A 16,919-nucleotide genomic window follows, 5' to 3' on the forward strand; every position below is an offset into this window, starting at 1 on the left:
CACACAGACCATAACATTACGATTAAAGCAAGTTACCCATTTTTTGACCATAAGCTTTCTCTTGAAATGCTGCTCTCACTGTATACAAGCAACTGGCGTAGTGCGAATATGTTCATTGCATGCACTAAAGGGTCAATCTTTTGGTCTGAATTTTGTGGTCACAGTGGCCTTTTCTATGGTGTCTTTGAAAAGCTCTAGAGAATGTGTTTTTTTCTTTTCCACGGCAAACCAAGTCTTGCGGTAGCGCTTGTAGCTTCAAGTTCGATACAAAGCAGTTGAACGCATGCACGTGTGTTTTCAGCCACTTACAATATATATCTTTCTCTTTCTTTTCTATCTTTTCTTCTTCCATTTTTAAGTATTCCTGAATTTCCCTTTCCTTGCTTCTTGTCAATCATTTCTTTGTGGGTTTCTTCTTGTGTAACTTTCTCAATTTCCTATAATCTTGCTTTCTGCCTAATTGTTCTTTGTTTCCTTCATGGGTTATTTTCCCTCCATCTACCTTTCCTTTCTTTCCTCTCTAATATCTTGTTCTTATGTTTCTTTCTGATGTATCCTTTTCTTTATAAATATATCGTTTTCAATCTGTGGTCTTTCTTTCCTTCCTGTTCATCTTGGCTCTCCCCCAATTTTGATTCATCTCTCATTCTGTCATTCTACCTAATGCTTTTTTGTTTTCAATCTTTTTTTTTCCTTTGCTTTCCTCTCTTCAAATATATATTCATATAAAAATGTCCCTTGCTTTCTTTTATAATGCAAGTTTCTCTTCCTTCTTTCCTTCCATTAGCTTTTGTTTTCATTTTAAGCATGTTTCTATTGTGTAAAACCATTGTTTCATTTTCCCCCAGTTTACCTTTTTGTTGTCTTTTCATTCATTTCCTTTCCCCCTTTTGCTGTCCTTTCTGTTTGATATTCTTTCACCCTTGTCTTTCATTCTCAGGTATTCCTAAATTTCCCTTTCCTTCCTTTCAATAATTTCTTTGTGGGTTTCCTCTTCTCCAACTTTCTCAATTTTATATTACTTTCTGCGTAATTGTTCTTTGTTTCCTTCATGGGTTATTTTCCCTCTATCTACCTTACTTTCCTTTTTACCTCTCTGTCTAATATCTTGTTCAATATGTTTCATTCTGATGCATGCTTTTCTTTATTTCCTTTTCAACCTGTATAATTGTTTTTTCCCTTCCTATTCATCATAGCTCTCACCCAGTTTTGATTCATCTCTCATTCTGTTATTCTACCTAGTGCTTTTTTTATTCAATCTTTATTTTTTCCTTTGCTTTCCTCTCTTCAAACATGGGTAGACCCATATCTGTATGTCCCTTGCTTTCTTTACAACATGTATAATGCAAGTTTATCTTCTTTCTTTCCTCCATTATCTTTTGTTTTCATTTTAAGCGTACTTTCTATTGTGCAAACAATTTGTTTCATTTTTCCCCAGTTTACCTTTTTAGTGCCTTTTCATTCATTTCTTTTCCCACTTTTTCCTGTCCTTTCTGTTTATATTCTTTTGCCCTTGTCTTAAAGATCCACATATTTCACAATCTTCTTTCATTCACACACACATACACACACACACACACACACACACACACACACACACACACACACACACAACACGAAGAACCCCAAGCCTCAATCAGTGGCTACCACCAGACTCAGAGATATGCTGAGGGAAAGGCGGAAAACAGGTTTTTATCTTTTTAAAGATACCATAGAAGAACTTGCTGTGATCACTATGAGATTGCTCCATTTAGATCAATCGCAGCATTGGCTGCTGTGCCGTGAATGTGTTCTTCTTACCATACTGCGCCCTCTACCTGCTCCTGTGCGATTAATTTATCGCAGAGTGAAAGTTCTAGCTGCAATCAACATATTCAAATAAGTGTAAAAATGTAAAAATGTTCAAAATTTCATTTTTACTGGACTTGGGTCTCATCCAGATGCAAATATTTGTAGTTGTTTGATACTGTATGTAAAGTGAGTTTGTGCATGTTTGGAGATCAACTGACAAGGAGGTGTTGGGCCAAAGTCATGCTGTGACTCGTGTCATGATCATATTGGGTCTGATTACAAACTCAAAACATAGAATAGAAGCAAGAGTTTTTTTGTTTTTGTTTATCCCGGTGTACCCGGACGTCGCAAATTTGGTCTCAAAATTTGCGGGAGACTTCAATGAAAAAAGTCAGGAAACGACGCGGCAAAATCTTTGAGCGTTGCGGAATGGTGATGCGAAACGTCGAGGGGGGTCAATTTGACCCCTCCAGTTGAAATAGGGTTGGGGCTTGGCCCTTTATGTGTGGGGGTAAATTACATAATTTTGATGTATATCGTATGATATAGACTCCTACACTTTGTATTTCATGCTGTAGTGTAGAACTTAGTGGTGCTGTAAGATCCTAGATTGAGTTAGAGTTTCAGAATCATTGTCAAATTATACAGTAGATGCCCGTTATAATGAAGTCCTTGCGACCGGCAGTTTTCTTTTGTTATATCAAAATTTGGTTATATATGGAACAAATAAACAATGAAAAAACATCTAAGAGCCAATAATTTTGCAACCTGGAGTTTTATTTTGTTATTACCGGAATTTTGTTATAACCATATTTGTGCTAAATTACTGCCTTTGCAGAAGCAAATAGTGAAATAACAAAAGCATCTCCTCAGAGTACACTATACTGTATTATTCGCATCAGTAAAATGAATTTCTTAATGTGATGGCCCCTTTTTAATAAGAATTTCTCTTTCAATTCAGGCAATCTATCAAGAAGGGGTTGGTTCTCGCTTGCCTGAAGCCTACTTCAAGTGGAACAGAATAGGCATGCAAGGTCCTGCAATACACTGGAAAGACAAGGGAGGTAGGTAACATCTTGATGGAAAGTTGTTTTGTTTTGTGTGTTATTGTTATTGTGTGTCACCTCAACCAGAATTGTACACACCCTTTAAAAACTGAACTGGACAGAGTTGCTGTGAGAGTGTCTTCCAGAGCTTTGCCTTGCTGTTGTAATTTTCCCAAAGTGCATAAAACAGGGAATGCTATCTCTCATGGAATGTATAGGTAGTAACTAGCAGGGGCAGCGCAGCTGTGGGGGCTCGGGCCTCCACACTGTTTGTGCACCATACAAAGGAATACATAAGGTGTCATCACTTTGGGCCCCCACACTTTTTTCAACCCGGAAGTACATAAGTGGCACTAAAATGGGAGGGGAGAGAATGAGCTGAGGACCTTTTTTTTTTTTTTTTTTTTTTTTTTTTTTGCTTGTTAGCTGAAGAAACCCGGACGTGGACGGGGAGAGATGAGCTGAGGACCTTTTGTTGTTTTGTATTTTTGGTTTTTTCTTTTGCTTGTCAGCTGAAGAAACCCGGAAGTAGACGGGGACGGGGAGAGATGAGCTGAGGACCTTTTTTTTTTTTTTTTTTTTTTGCTTGTTAGCTCATGAAACCCGGAAGTGGGCCCCCACACTTTTGAAAATACTGCGCCGGCCCTGACTAGTATGTGGAGGGGTAAGCTCACACTGAGACTGATCTCTGCAGCAGTACAGCTGTCATTACTATGCATTGGGGATGTAGTGTTTCATTGAAAATTGTGGAAACACCACCTTTACTTTATCCTACTTTTGTTTTATCCTTCTTACTCCTCTTATTCTTCTATCTGTTCTCATTCTCCATCTTCCATGTCATCATTTACATTTTAAATCATTATAATTGCTTTCCAGTAGTATTGCTTGTATGGTTATTTGCTATTGTTTATCACATGTGTGATCCAGTGGACTGGGAGAAGGATCCTGTGACAGGTGACAGAAAGAGAGTTAATCGAGTTCCCATCCAAGTCCACCATCCTCCAGAGTCTCAGTTTGGTCTGTGGGGTGGAGAAGGAGAGATCATTGGCTACAGGAAGTCAAAAGAAACCAAGGGTGTAAGGTATGTTATCCACTATTTGCATAGACAAAGGCCAGTAGTTATGCAGTACATATCAGGAGCAACTTACATCTGGGCACACAGCACTCCATTTTTAATTGTCCTCTGTGCTGTACATAAATGATATGATATTCTTATAGCCAGAGTATAACTGTCTATAGCGGCCACCTGCCCTATACGACAACTAAACACAATTCCTCCAAGGGAAAAGCCATGTTAGCGACTCTGTCTACAGTGGCCACCTGTCAGTCTACAATGGCCACTTTTTTAATCTCCCTTGGGTGGCCACTACAGACAGGTTTGATTGTTGAATGTTCTTTAATTAGAGACCCTTGAAAGTAATATGTTGGGTGGTTTTGCATCTGAGATTTAAAAGAAACAAGTGCCTTGTAAGAACACTAAAAGGGTCTTTGATCAAAAGCTTGGGAGCGATTTTTGATTCTATATTGTAGACATGATATAGTGATGGTGGTTGTAATGTTACATTTAACTTTTTTTTTCTCAATTTAAACTCACCCAAATATGTTGTAAAGAAGAAAGAAATATCATTCTCCAATATGAATATCAACTTTTTAGGAGGCTGTTTAGATACATATCATTCTTTGTATAGCTTAGTTCTCATCACCTACCTACCTATTTATTAGATTTCTAGTAAGATCTCACATAAGTCTAGCCCCATAAACTTAAGGAACCCTTTCCACTAATTAGAAATAGCACAATCTTACCCCTAAAGGGAGTATCTCACTGAGCAGCAAATTCTAGGGAATTTCAGGGTTCATTAACAGTTGCAATCAAATTGGTAAACATGTTAAACATTTCTTTGCGACAAGAAAGCCGTTTACGACAATGAAAATTGTTTGCGAATTTGATTGCAACAGTGTACCAATTTGATTGCAACTGTTAATGAACCCTGGTGAAACCTAAAATTCCCTAGAATTTGCTTTGTTTGCAAACATTTGCCACTCAGTTGGATGCCCCCTTTAGGGATCTTATCCCAAATCTTATCAGCACACATATACATCATGTTGCATAACTGGGCCTGGCACTGAGAATATCCATTGAGTGTTTGTGGTTGTTTTTTTTTTTTTTTTGTCTTTTTTAAAAAGATCATGAAAGAAAGATTTGAGATGGCAGACAGACATTGTATTTATTTAATATATATCTGTAATTGTGTCTATTATATTTACAGTATATTTATAAAGTAGAGTTTGAACAAGTATCAAATAATAGATTCCTTCATGAATGCCATTATTTTTCATTCATACTCAAGCTCATGTAAATATTATCTCTTCTTTTATTTATTATTTTTTTATACATCTCAAGGGTGAAGAAAGTATGGAAGCCTTTCATCACCAAGAGGAAATTCTACAGTGAGATCCTGGACAAGGAATTTGAACTGGAGACCACTAACAGGGTGCTAGACTTGATTGATGATGCTTTTGGCTTTGATTTCTATATCCTGAAGGTGAGATTTTTAAAGCCTCAAATAAAGTGGCCAAATTAAATGTGATTTGTATATATATACAATATGTATATATATATATATATATATATATATATATATATATATATATATATATATATAATATATATATATATATATACAGTCAAACCTGCCTTAGCGGTCACCTGTCTATAGCGGCCACCTGTCTATAGCGGCCACTGAAAAATCCCCCCGAGAGAAAAGCCCTGTTGAAGACCCTGTGTATAACGGCCACCTGTCCTGTCTAACGCGGCCAGCGGCCACAAATTTTGTTTCCCGCGGTAGATTTTAACCTGTTTATAGCGGCCACAGAGCGTGTAATTCAGCGTATTTTTCCTGATTTGTGGCCGTGTCAGTCATTCATGGGCGACGTTAAGTGATCGCCACCGCTGTATTCATCACTTATTCAGTCATTATGATGCGCTAGTGTTAAGCTTTCTTCACGACTGTACAACATGCTACTGTGCAACAATTTCATAAACACGGCATTGTTCAATACATGAAACACACGTGTGCATACGAACGCATGTACATGTACACTATGTACTTAAAGATGTATACAACGATGATACATGGACGTGTACATGTATAGGCAATTCACACATATAGTTGGATAACCTGTCCATAGCGGCCACCTGTCTATAACGGTCACTTTTTTCGTTTCCCTTGGGTGGCCGCTATAGACAGGTTTGACTGTATATATATATATATATATATATATATATATATATATGTATATATATATGTATATGTATATATATATATATATATATATATATATATATATATATATATATAAATGTATATGTATATGTATATATATATATATATATATATATATATATATATATATATATAAATGTATATGTATATGTATATATATATATATATATATATATATATATATATATGTATATATGTACATGTGATGATATTATATATCAGATAAACTTTGCAGTAGCCTTGCCAGTAAAAGATTAAAAAAAAAGGGGGTGAGTGACTAAATTATAGATCAGGCTAGAGAGACTTCATAATTTGCAAATACAGATGTGTATTACTCTAGCTGACAAATGAATGACAAGAATCATTGACTTTTTAACACTGGACTGCACGAGTCATAGTTTGTCTGTCATTGTATGCACTTGTATCACTTATCATACACTTTGAAGATGTTTTTACAGCTTTCAACTTTTTAAAAGAAAGGAAAAACTGCCTAGCTTTCTGCTATCATTTTTGGCAACAAATTTCATCTGACAAAACGATAGTAAACTCCAGTGTTTTCATGCAGTGAAGTACTCATAATAGATTGAAATTAATTTGTGCAAACTCAAGAATATTGACAAGTATTGTCATCCAGGAGCACAGCTTGACTTGTGCTTGAAGTAATCTACAACAGTAACATTATTGTTGACTTCAAGAAATGCAGTTACCACAGAAAAATAAGCAACAACAGCTTGGTGCTCCCCCCCCCCCCCCCCCCCCCCCCCCCCCCGCGTTTCAGTTGTTGCTATGGTGACTACAAGCACTGAGACTTCTAATGATGGCAAATCCGTGTATGGCATTGGGCCCAGGACATGTGTGCTAAATGTTGTTACGCGATACATGAACTCTCTTTGGATCCCCCCTCCACCCTCTTCCAGACTCCAGCAGAGGAGCTTCACTCTCTAGTTGGGATGATAATCAAGAGACATCTACTGTTGAGGCTGACCAGCCCTGAGGATATGTACCCGGATGACCCAGCAAAGAGGGAGAAAATTTTGAAGAAGTACCAGAAATTTGTCATCCCAGTGAGTATTCAGAGTTGGCTCAGCTTCAAAAGAGTGTGCATTGGCATGTGTGTATGTGTGTGGATGTGCAAGGGGGTTTGTATGTGTGTTTGTTGGTGTTTGTGTGCGTGCTGCAGTGTCTGTTTTTACAGTTCTTGCATTTTGACTTGGTATTAAATGTCAAACGTTCTCTTAAATCGTAAAGTGCATGTGGCTGTATTATGCTCTAGAAATGGGGATTACTCGCTGTAAACTTGGGCAGTGTCTGTTTACCAGCTTTTCTGGTGCCATAGTGAAAGAGCAGTTTAAGAAAAAAATCTTGTCTTATTCTGTTTTTATGAATTCAAGAATTCCATCCAAATGACAGCCAAGTAGGAAAATATAGTTGTATTATAATTCATGTTAGATTGAAATTACAGCTCCCTTCAGAGTAAGAAATAACAGTTGCAAAATAGTTAATACAGGGGAATCCCGTTATAACGAGATCGGAATCAACGAGAATCCGCTTATAACGAGATAAATCGTCCGGTCCCAAATAAATTTGCGTGTTAACCTATGGAGATTCAGAGTTCCGGTTATTGCGAGATAATTTTCGGGCCTAAAAACAAAGAAAAACAAAGACGAATTTGTGCGGATATAACAACTTTTTTTTTTTAGAAACCGAACTTAACAACGGGCAAAATCATGCACTATTTCAAAACCAGAAAAGGTTAATTCTCCGTGAATTGTCTGAATTATCGTTGCGTGCAAGCAGACTAACATCTGCCAGTGCCAAACAGAACGCAATCAAGGAGCACGCGCCGCAAGTTCAAGCCTTCGCTATTTATGCCGAAATGTTATCACAAACGCTACAATTCAAATTAACGTTCTTTAATGGCTTGAACAAGAAAAAATGGTGTACATGTATTTACGTATCCAAAATGTTTCCAAAGATATGTAACGGGGGTATCTAGCTGTGAGCGGCGAACGCAGCGAATTGTAAGTTTTGGGAGAAATTTTGAACATGTTCAAAAATCCTTTGCGATAAGAAAAACTAATTGTAAAACGGAAAACTGTTTTTGAATTTGATCGCAACTGTTACCGAGCCCTGACGAAAGTTAGAATCTGCTGTTATTCGCTGCTTTCGCAAACATTAGCCGCTCAGTTAGATACCCATTTACGTAACTTTGATTATAAGATAAATTGAATTAGCTGTGAAAATTAAAATACGATAGGGTCGTATACTAAAATTTTAATTAACTCAACTCTAGGTAAACTGGCACCTCGTCTACAACCACACTGTCCACTGTTCACCTAGTCTAATGCCATCTCGTCTAAACTCGCTTCGTCTACTACCAACTCGTCTACCAACCATTTTGTCTATATGCCAATTAGTCTAATTGCCATTTCGTCTACTAACCATTTAATCTAATCTCTAATTTGTCTAAGTCACATTTTGTCTAATACCCATTATGTCTATTGACCATTTCGTCTATTAATCATTAGGTCTATGAATAAAATAGTCTACAGCTCAGTTTGTCTAATAGCCAATTGGTCTACATCCACCTTGTCTGTCCGGATACATGGAACACTCTTCCTGAGGAGCTGAAACAGTGTGCCTCCTTGTTTTCATTTAAAGCAAACTTAAAGAAGTACATTTTATTACAGTATATTTCAAATATGAACTAAAAACAAATAAATTATATAAACCTGTAACTAATGTTGGTCTCCTGATAGCAACAGCGCATATCGTCCCCTCTTTCAGTAAACCAATTTCACTATTCTAAATTCCAGCCTATCTGCTATTGTGCACCCTCAAGCACCTGCACACACATTCACCACCACCACCATCGCACACCAGAGTTTATTTTCCCCTGCTACCTTCGCAGCAGAATTTATATTGTTACGAATTTAGTACGTCCTTATCTTTTCCTCGGGCCGGCCATCTTTTCAAGCAATGCTTATAATGGCGGCCCTCTGCATAATCGTTTCTTAACTATAAATGTTATTCTTATCACTGCTGCATAGACATGCATACTGTATATTAAATTTCTTTCATATCGTTGTTTATGCAAGTCAAAAGACTGTGTTAAATTTACTTTACATATGTCCTACGTGTTCATGATTATGTACTTAGTATGTATCTTGGTTTATGCAAGTCAAACGACTTTGCGTTTAATTTACTTTGTATATTTCCTGCATTTTCATGATTATGTAACTTATGTATATTGATTTGCAGAAAATAAAGTATCTATCAAACAAAAAACAATACTCAATTAGTCTAATAACCAGTTAGTCTACTCCCAACTGGTCTACTCCCAACTGGTCTACTCCCAACTGGTCTACTCCCAACTGGTCCACTGGTATAGACCAGTTGGGTGTAGACCAGTTGGGAGTAGACCAGTTGGGTGTAGACCAGTTGGGTGTAGACCAGATGTGTATAGACCATATTGGGTATAGACGAACTAAGAGTTGGACGATATGTGACCCGCTACAACAAAATGATCCTAAAGTCGGGCGAGGTCGATTATTTGAAAATTGCATGACACAAATCCCTAATCTTTCTGCTTTAAATTGATACATAACACATCATATAAAAATAATCGGCTGCGGAGATATCGATGTTTAAAAGAGAGCATGTCGATACGTCTGGGAAATCACTGTTTCGAGAAAAGCGCCCTAAAAGTTCTCCTTGCGACGCAATCACGATCAAAGGACACGCAAGTTAGTTTTCACCTCCGAACAATAGAAGGTAAGCCTTTGCAACCCCCGAAATGCTCATTCAAACACAGCATCGGCGGTCTCCTCACCGACCAATCAGTGACCAGGATGGCAGGAGAAGCGGCTGGGCATAGCGCACCCCGCCAGCACGCACCAGTCGACTGGGCAGTGTGCGAGCTTCACGCTTCGGTTAGCGGCAAGCAGCAAACTGACCAATGAGATCACTCTGGTCGTTGTTAGTGGCGGAGCCTATGTGTGGCGCTCACTCCAAATGTTCGAACCAGTTTCTGCTTCGTTGAAACGCCAAAAAAAACATGGCCCAGAAAAACATTATTTTTTGGTCTTTCCTTTCATCATTTTGCTTCAAAATTTCGACAGATGATAGAAGACATGTCAGACTCTAATAATATGTCAAATTCAGAAAATCGTAAGTTTTGACCAATTTTGAAGCTCTGACTTCAAACTTGATTTTCACGGCTTCGACCGTGCGCGACTTTAAGACCATTTTGTTGTAGCGGGTCACATATGAAAACTAGACAAAGTGAATGTAGATGAGATGACTTGTAGACGAGGTGGGAGTAGACAAAGTGGCAGTAGGCGAAATGAATATAAGACGACATGACAAGTAGACATTGTGAGTATAGACGACTTGGCTATTAGATCAATTGCTCAGTAGACGAAATGCTCCTCAGTTGGGTATTAGACAGTACGGGTAGTGGGCAAAGTGACTACTAGACAATATGTGTACTAGACAAAACAAGTTGTAAACCAAATGGGTATTAGACGAATCGGTAATAGACGATTTGCCAGTAGACCAATTGGAAAATAGACAGAGTGGCTGTAGACGAGGTCACTATAAACCCAACTCTAGCTTATCGAAATACAAGTACTATTTCAGTCGATTTTGCAATCCACAGTTACCCGATGCTGGTTTTTGTTTTCGTAAACGGTATTCAACTGTAAATCTCGTCGGGTAAAACATTCACGCAAAGCACCCATTCAACCTGATGCATCGCAACGGGGAAGCTGGAAGCACATGGCGCTCTTGCAGTAAAAGTCATCACGCGTTTCGCGCATCGCACTGTACAGTAAAAGTGAGAGAATGAATAGGATGTTGGGCACAGATTCCCTGGAGGAAATAAAAAACGAGAGTATAGATTGCGGTGCAAACTTTCTCCATAATACACGTGCTTTACATCAATAATTTGTCATAGAATGAAAGATAAATTCGGATTTTACTCACAGCTTTCATCCACGCGAGTTACGCTAAACGCAGCGTTGATTGGGCGATTGCCTTACCTTTAGTTGCATAAATTTTGCTTCATCTCTCTCTCTTCCCAGATGTGCAGATTGAGCATAAGGATTCTAACAAAAGGCAGGCCCCATCTACGACACGATTATATCATTTGTCAAATCTGATATATTCGATAACAAGCGTAGAGAAAAAAAAATTATAATGTGTAATTATCGCGAGAATGCTCTCGCATTTTCCTGTCGCTTTTCTTGTTTTTCTGTTCATCAATATGACGTCGTCATATTATTTGATGCATGTAACCCAATTTTAACAGAGCATGTTTATGTAAAGTAAAAATTCCACAAGTGTTCGGATACAACGAGGATCCAGATATAACGAGAAAAATCACCCGGAACCGATGATCTCGTTATAACGGGATTCCTCTGTATAATTTATTTGAGGACTCGTATATTGCCTGTGAACATCTGGTACAGTGCACATTTTATGAATATGAGATATAATGTATGAAAACAAAGTGCTCAATTAAAATGAAATTAAGGGGAATGTAAGGTTGAGGACCAAATTGTCATTCTTCAGCCATAATTCTAGCTAGAAAAGTCATATGGAAATATCAAGGTCAAAGGTCATGATCAGTGAGTGCCTGGGTGGTGTGGAATGTGGTGATCACATGAAAATGTAAGGCAAAGAAATCCTGGTTATCTGTATGTGGATGGCACTTAAATTACTCTATGTCAGCTGTATAATTATTTTATGTCTGGTATTTCAGCTTTAGCTGGTATTCTGTGGAATAAGCCAGTCTGATACAATGTTTCCTTATCATTCATTTTCTGACCTTCAGAAGGAAGAAGCTGAGTGGGTCGGACTCACTCCTGCAGAAGCCTTTGCTAAGCAGAGAGAGATCGAGAGATTAGCTAATCCCATCAGGCCGCTGAAGGATGTTTATACCGAGGAACTGGTAGCAGAACTCAGAGGTACGTTTAAGTCTTCACCTGACCTCAATTGAGGCATTTTGGTTGTGAATACTGCCATATTGTTTCAATGCTGTTAAATGTTCTATGAACTTGAATCATGGACGAGTGGTGAAGTCTACCTTTATTCCCAGAGCATGCATTTATAAATATTTTATCAACCATGTTTTTTAACCCATTCCTGCCTCTCTCTCTCTTTACTTGTACAGAGCAACAAGGAGATGGTCTGTACACTTTCAGTAAAGAAGATGAAGAGAAGTGAGTATAAGTTGTTGTTGCATACCATCATATTGTTCTCAGTCTTTAACTTAAAATCATTGCCAAGGGTAGGTGTGTCTACGAATATGTGATAAATTATGTTTGTTAAAGTCGATTTAATCAGAAAATGTTTGCTGCCGTATCGACTTTGCTCTCTTTTAAAAACAAACATTGAAATCCTTCAAGATAATAAGATAGAATGTCAAATCAATAAAACTGTCGCAAAAAGAGAAAAAGGATGTTCTTCAAGTCAGCAGTCTTCAACGAAGCAAATATTTGCACAAATAATGCATGAGAAGTTATTACCGTGTGCATAACATCTCTTAATTTCGTGGATGTAGGGACTTTATTGTGCTAGTAGTCAAATTCATGTCTCGCACACAACCGTATCATTTTATTTTTTCAGTTGGGCTCCTTTTAGTCTTTATCCCACAAAGATGTACGCTTATTATGTAGCAGAAATTCATTACAGTGCACTCCCGTTATAACAAACACGGTTACAATGAAATTCCGGTTACAACGAAGTAGAAATTCAGACTTTAAAATTACCTGCTTCATGTTTTTTATTGTTTACATGTTTGGTTATAACAAAATTTTGATATAAAGAAAGAAAATTGCCAGTCCTGAGGACTTTGTTATAATGGGAGTCCACTGTATTTCAGACTCCAGTCATTATGTGTTTGTCCATCATTTTCATTCACAGAGCCAAGCCGTTTCTACAGAGGCTGTTAGGTGGATCAGGGAAGGATGAAGGTACAAGAGTATGACCTCGGCAGGATCTGTGACATTAGTGACATTGTTTTTTAAAGAAATCAAGAGAATAAGAACTGGGACTACACTGTGGAGTGTGCTAGAAATCGCAAGCATCAGTCTCACTAATGACTTTATGATGTGAGATGTGTGAGCCAGAATGTATGTACCTGGAAAATTCTGTGTGACAGCCGATTGACTTGTGGAGAGTGATGCTACGGTCTCCGACAGCTGAGCCAAGCTGGACAACATTTCCATGCCTGTGGAAGATGATGCGGTAGTTTGTCCGGATGACGTGCTTCCATCTGGTTTGTTTATCACGGGATAGAAAGAGGGCCCTGCCATGCTCTATAAACCATCACCATGCCGTACAATGTACAAGAGCATTCTTTGTGCAGCTCATACTTGGGAAGCAATTCTGTTGTAGCATGTTACTGAACTTATGCTTGTTAACCCATTGGAGACCAATCCCAAGTACACTGTATACTCGGGCAGATGTCTATAGGAAATGTGTGTGACAGCAAAATCAGTGCGTCCCCTACAGGTTAAACCAGAACTTTTAACTTTGTGCATAATGATAATAGTAAGGGCTGGAGTCCAACTGCAGTCTCACAGATGGGCCTTTATACATTTCTACAGTAATCCTTTTTAGAAATTAACTGCATCTATGGTGTATCTTTGACATTCAATTATGGTAACATGGAAATTGCTTGAAGTATCGACTAGTAACGCCTAACCAAAAACGAAATTTAATTTCTCAGTTCCTCTGTAGATTCTTCTCAAAGATGCGGACAAGGACCATGTAAAATGGTGTTACAGTAGGAAGCACACTTGCGTCCAGTCTTCTGGGCTGTAGCTTTTAATGCAGTAGGTCTGACAATCTGACAATGTGCAGATGCGAAATGAAAGTCATTCAAACAGAGGAAACTGTGTGCCCAGTTCTGTGCCAGAATGTCAATTCTCAGATGTTTAAAATGCATTTAGGTTTGTCAAGATTACCAGGTAGTTGTTTCTGTTGAGGGAGATTCTTTGGATTGGTCACTTAATTAAATTGCACGGTGTATGATCAATTGCACTCCACACCGTAGGTGGTGCCGTGGTTGTGAAGTGTGGCATTTTCAACTCCCACCTGACATTGAGATACTGTAAAAGCGGATATTTTCGCGCGACTAATTTTTCGCGCTTGGCCGGGCAAGAAGAGTTTCCGGTGTTTTTGATTTCGCGGAATCTAGACATCATGCACAGGAACATATGGCAAGCAAAAATATTTGTGTGCTTTTATTTTCGCACTAGTTTCTGGTTGCGCGAAATTCGCGAAAATTTAAACACCCCCAAAAATTCCTCTTTTACAGTAGTAGGTAACTTGCGCCATGAAGTATAAAGAAGTGTTGCACCTTTTCTGCTGTTGCAAGTTCATGAAGGCGGTTCACATTGCAAAGTGGGTCTTTACACATCAAGTTAAGCCCGCCGCACACTATACGACTGACGTCTATACGACTGACAGACTTTGGATCTGAAACTAGAATTATCACTGAAGGTGATTAATACCCCCGCCCCTAGTGTTGCTTTATAGTATGTGATGTCATGAGGGCAATGACGTTTATACCAAGTTTGTGCATTTGTCGAATTGGAAACAGAATAATTTTAGTTTACTGTACAATTACAGAGTTGACACTGAGTATAAAACTTACAGCAAATGGAAACATGCTTTCCCCCAGCATCACTACACTTAAAGACCATCATACACACCAAATTTGACCTTCATACATAGCTTGAATGGTTTATTTTGATACAAAAATGAGTGGTTACCATGGCAACACATTTTCCTTAAACTAACACATTGGTGTCTTGCAAAACTACACTTCTAGATCATGATACATACTAAATTTGACTTTAATTGCTTGAATGATGGAAAAGTTATTTGATCTGCAAGGTTTTGGTAAAATTGTGGTTACCATGGCAACGGTTTGTGTGACAAACACAAAAATTATGTGTTCCACATCTATACCTCAGGGCCATAATGCCTACCAAATTTGATTTTAATTGCTTGAAAACTGTGGAGGAAGTTCACTCCACAGGATTTAAAAAAAAAAAAAATGCGGTTACCATGGCAACGCATTGTCCAATGCAAATACAAAGGACGTTTTGCAAAACTACACTTAAATGAGCATCATACACACCAAATTTCACCTTCATAGATTAAATGGTTCAATTTGATACAAAAATGAGTGGTTACCATGGCAACACATTTTTCTTATATTAACACATTGGTGTCTTGCATAACTACGGGGGTATAATAAACAAGCCTGTTTGAGGCTATTGTGATTTATTCCGCATCCAAAGTCTGTTAGTGGTAAGGTCGGGAGTCGTATAGTGTGCAGCAGGCTTTACACGTACAGTGTATTGCTGGTTTGCAAGATTAGGTACACTTTTTCGTTTCTTTACGAGATGATCTCTGTGAGGTAGGAAAAACTGTAAACAGTGTGTACAGTATGAGAATTCTGTCACAGCTTCCAAATTCTGTATGAATTTGAAAGGAGGAACAAAATACATTTGGGAATAAACTTGTTTATCTGAGCATCAAACGAGCAGATGTTATGGACTACTCCAGGGCCTATTTTTAAGTTGACTGTACTACAAGTTGATTGAGGTTAATGTCATAAATTTGTGTACATGCTGTTAAAATGGGCAATACTGATGTGTCCCTATAGAGACAGAAATAAAAGGAGACTGGATAAAAGCAAAAATACACGAAGTCTAATGCTGTATCTGTCAGTGTAGTTACATGTACTTTATTTCATAATAAGACCATTACAATATCACTGAACATACACGCACAGGTTGTACACTCATACCCTTTTAAAAACAAATTGCCATCGTGACTTGATCTGTCACTATCAATTGTTAAGGAGTCATCAATTTCGTCAGACTTCCAACAGTTCACAATGGCTCTTGGATGCAGACTGACATGAACAATTTAATCTGTGCACACAGGCAAAACCTGTGTACTCTTTGGCATTCTTAAGACAAATGTCTGAGGTGAGTTACTGGGAGTAGATTTGCTATTCACCTGAGAACAGGATAGGGAATAATCGTCATTATGGGTGCCTGCATCGATCCAATTACATGTAGTCCATTTACTCCATTCAAGTTTCGAACAATGAAGAAACAAATTACACACACATTTAATCACCCTCTTGGTTGTGCAATGTGTACAACTGCCAGAACTGCAGAATTCCCAAGCAATGTTTTGCATTTGCACATGAGGTTTAAAGTTTATGAACGATGGAATGAATTTGGTCTTAACAGATGTTCATTGGCATTCTCAATCAACAGACTATAATTTGTCCTTGGAGGGAGAGTAAAACCATTGGTCCAGTGGTTGCTTGCTTAAAAACATTCTTTACTTTCTTAGTGGCCATATTTAGGATTATTCATAATTCAATTGAAATTCATTTCATTTTCTTGTACTTGACACATGTCGTATTGCAAACATACAATTTTAGAACATAATATCGTTGCTATGGCATACAGCTGTAAAAGCACATGAACCCTGATAGAAGTACTGTATGAACAGCGGCTATAAAAGCACTTGATCAGACTAGACTCCTGACTATGAGCTGTAAAAGATAAACTGCAAAGTAATTCAGGACTCCAGAGCAAAAGTGATAAAAAACACTAAATCACTATAACTGAACAGGTATCGGCCTTAACATTCTTGGGGTAAACACCCACTGTGGCAGGTTTGTAACCATGTGTATTTGGGTACCTGGGACCCAAAGAAAGATATTCAAAAGGACATACATACAGTGTACATTCATACA

The 16,919-nt window shown here is 38.0% G+C and overlaps 1 protein-coding gene across 1 annotated transcript; it reads left to right on the forward strand.

The window, feature by feature from the left end:
• Positions 1-2,787: 2,787 nt before the first annotated feature.
• LOC139714883 (large ribosomal subunit protein bL28m-like) lies at positions 2,788-15,818 on the forward strand. The gene is made up of 7 exons (XM_071626530.1): positions 2,788-2,855; positions 3,765-3,918; positions 5,239-5,380; positions 7,039-7,185; positions 11,958-12,090; positions 12,297-12,345; positions 13,049-15,818. The coding sequence occupies exons 1-7, from the start codon at positions 2,819-2,821 to the stop codon at positions 13,110-13,112; spliced, it is 726 nt and encodes a 241-aa protein (XP_071482631.1). The 5' UTR covers positions 2,788-2,818; the 3' UTR covers positions 13,113-15,818.
• The last annotated feature ends 1,101 nt before the right edge of the window (positions 15,819-16,919 follow it).

The sequence above is a fragment of the Diadema antillarum genome, unplaced genomic scaffold (genome assembly GCF_040938485.1).
Source record: "Diadema antillarum isolate AM-2024a unplaced genomic scaffold, OU_Dant_1.0 seq00002494_RagTag, whole genome shotgun sequence".
NCBI classification, from domain to species: Eukaryota; Metazoa; Echinodermata; class Echinoidea; order Diadematoida; family Diadematidae; genus Diadema; species Diadema antillarum.

Bases quoted from the DNA above. Each gene is read 5' to 3' on its own strand.
- LOC139714883 (XM_071626530.1), top strand. From the start codon at position 2,819: ATGCAAGGTCCTGCAATACACTGGAAAGACAAGGGAG. The intron at 2,856-3,764 runs GTAGGTAACATC...TGTGTGATCCAG, and splicing joins ACACTGGAAAGACAAGGGAG to TGGACTGGGAGAAGGATCCT. The intron at 12,091-12,296 runs GTACGTTTAAGT...TTACTTGTACAG, and splicing joins ACTGGTAGCAGAACTCAGAG to AGCAACAAGGAGATGGTCTG.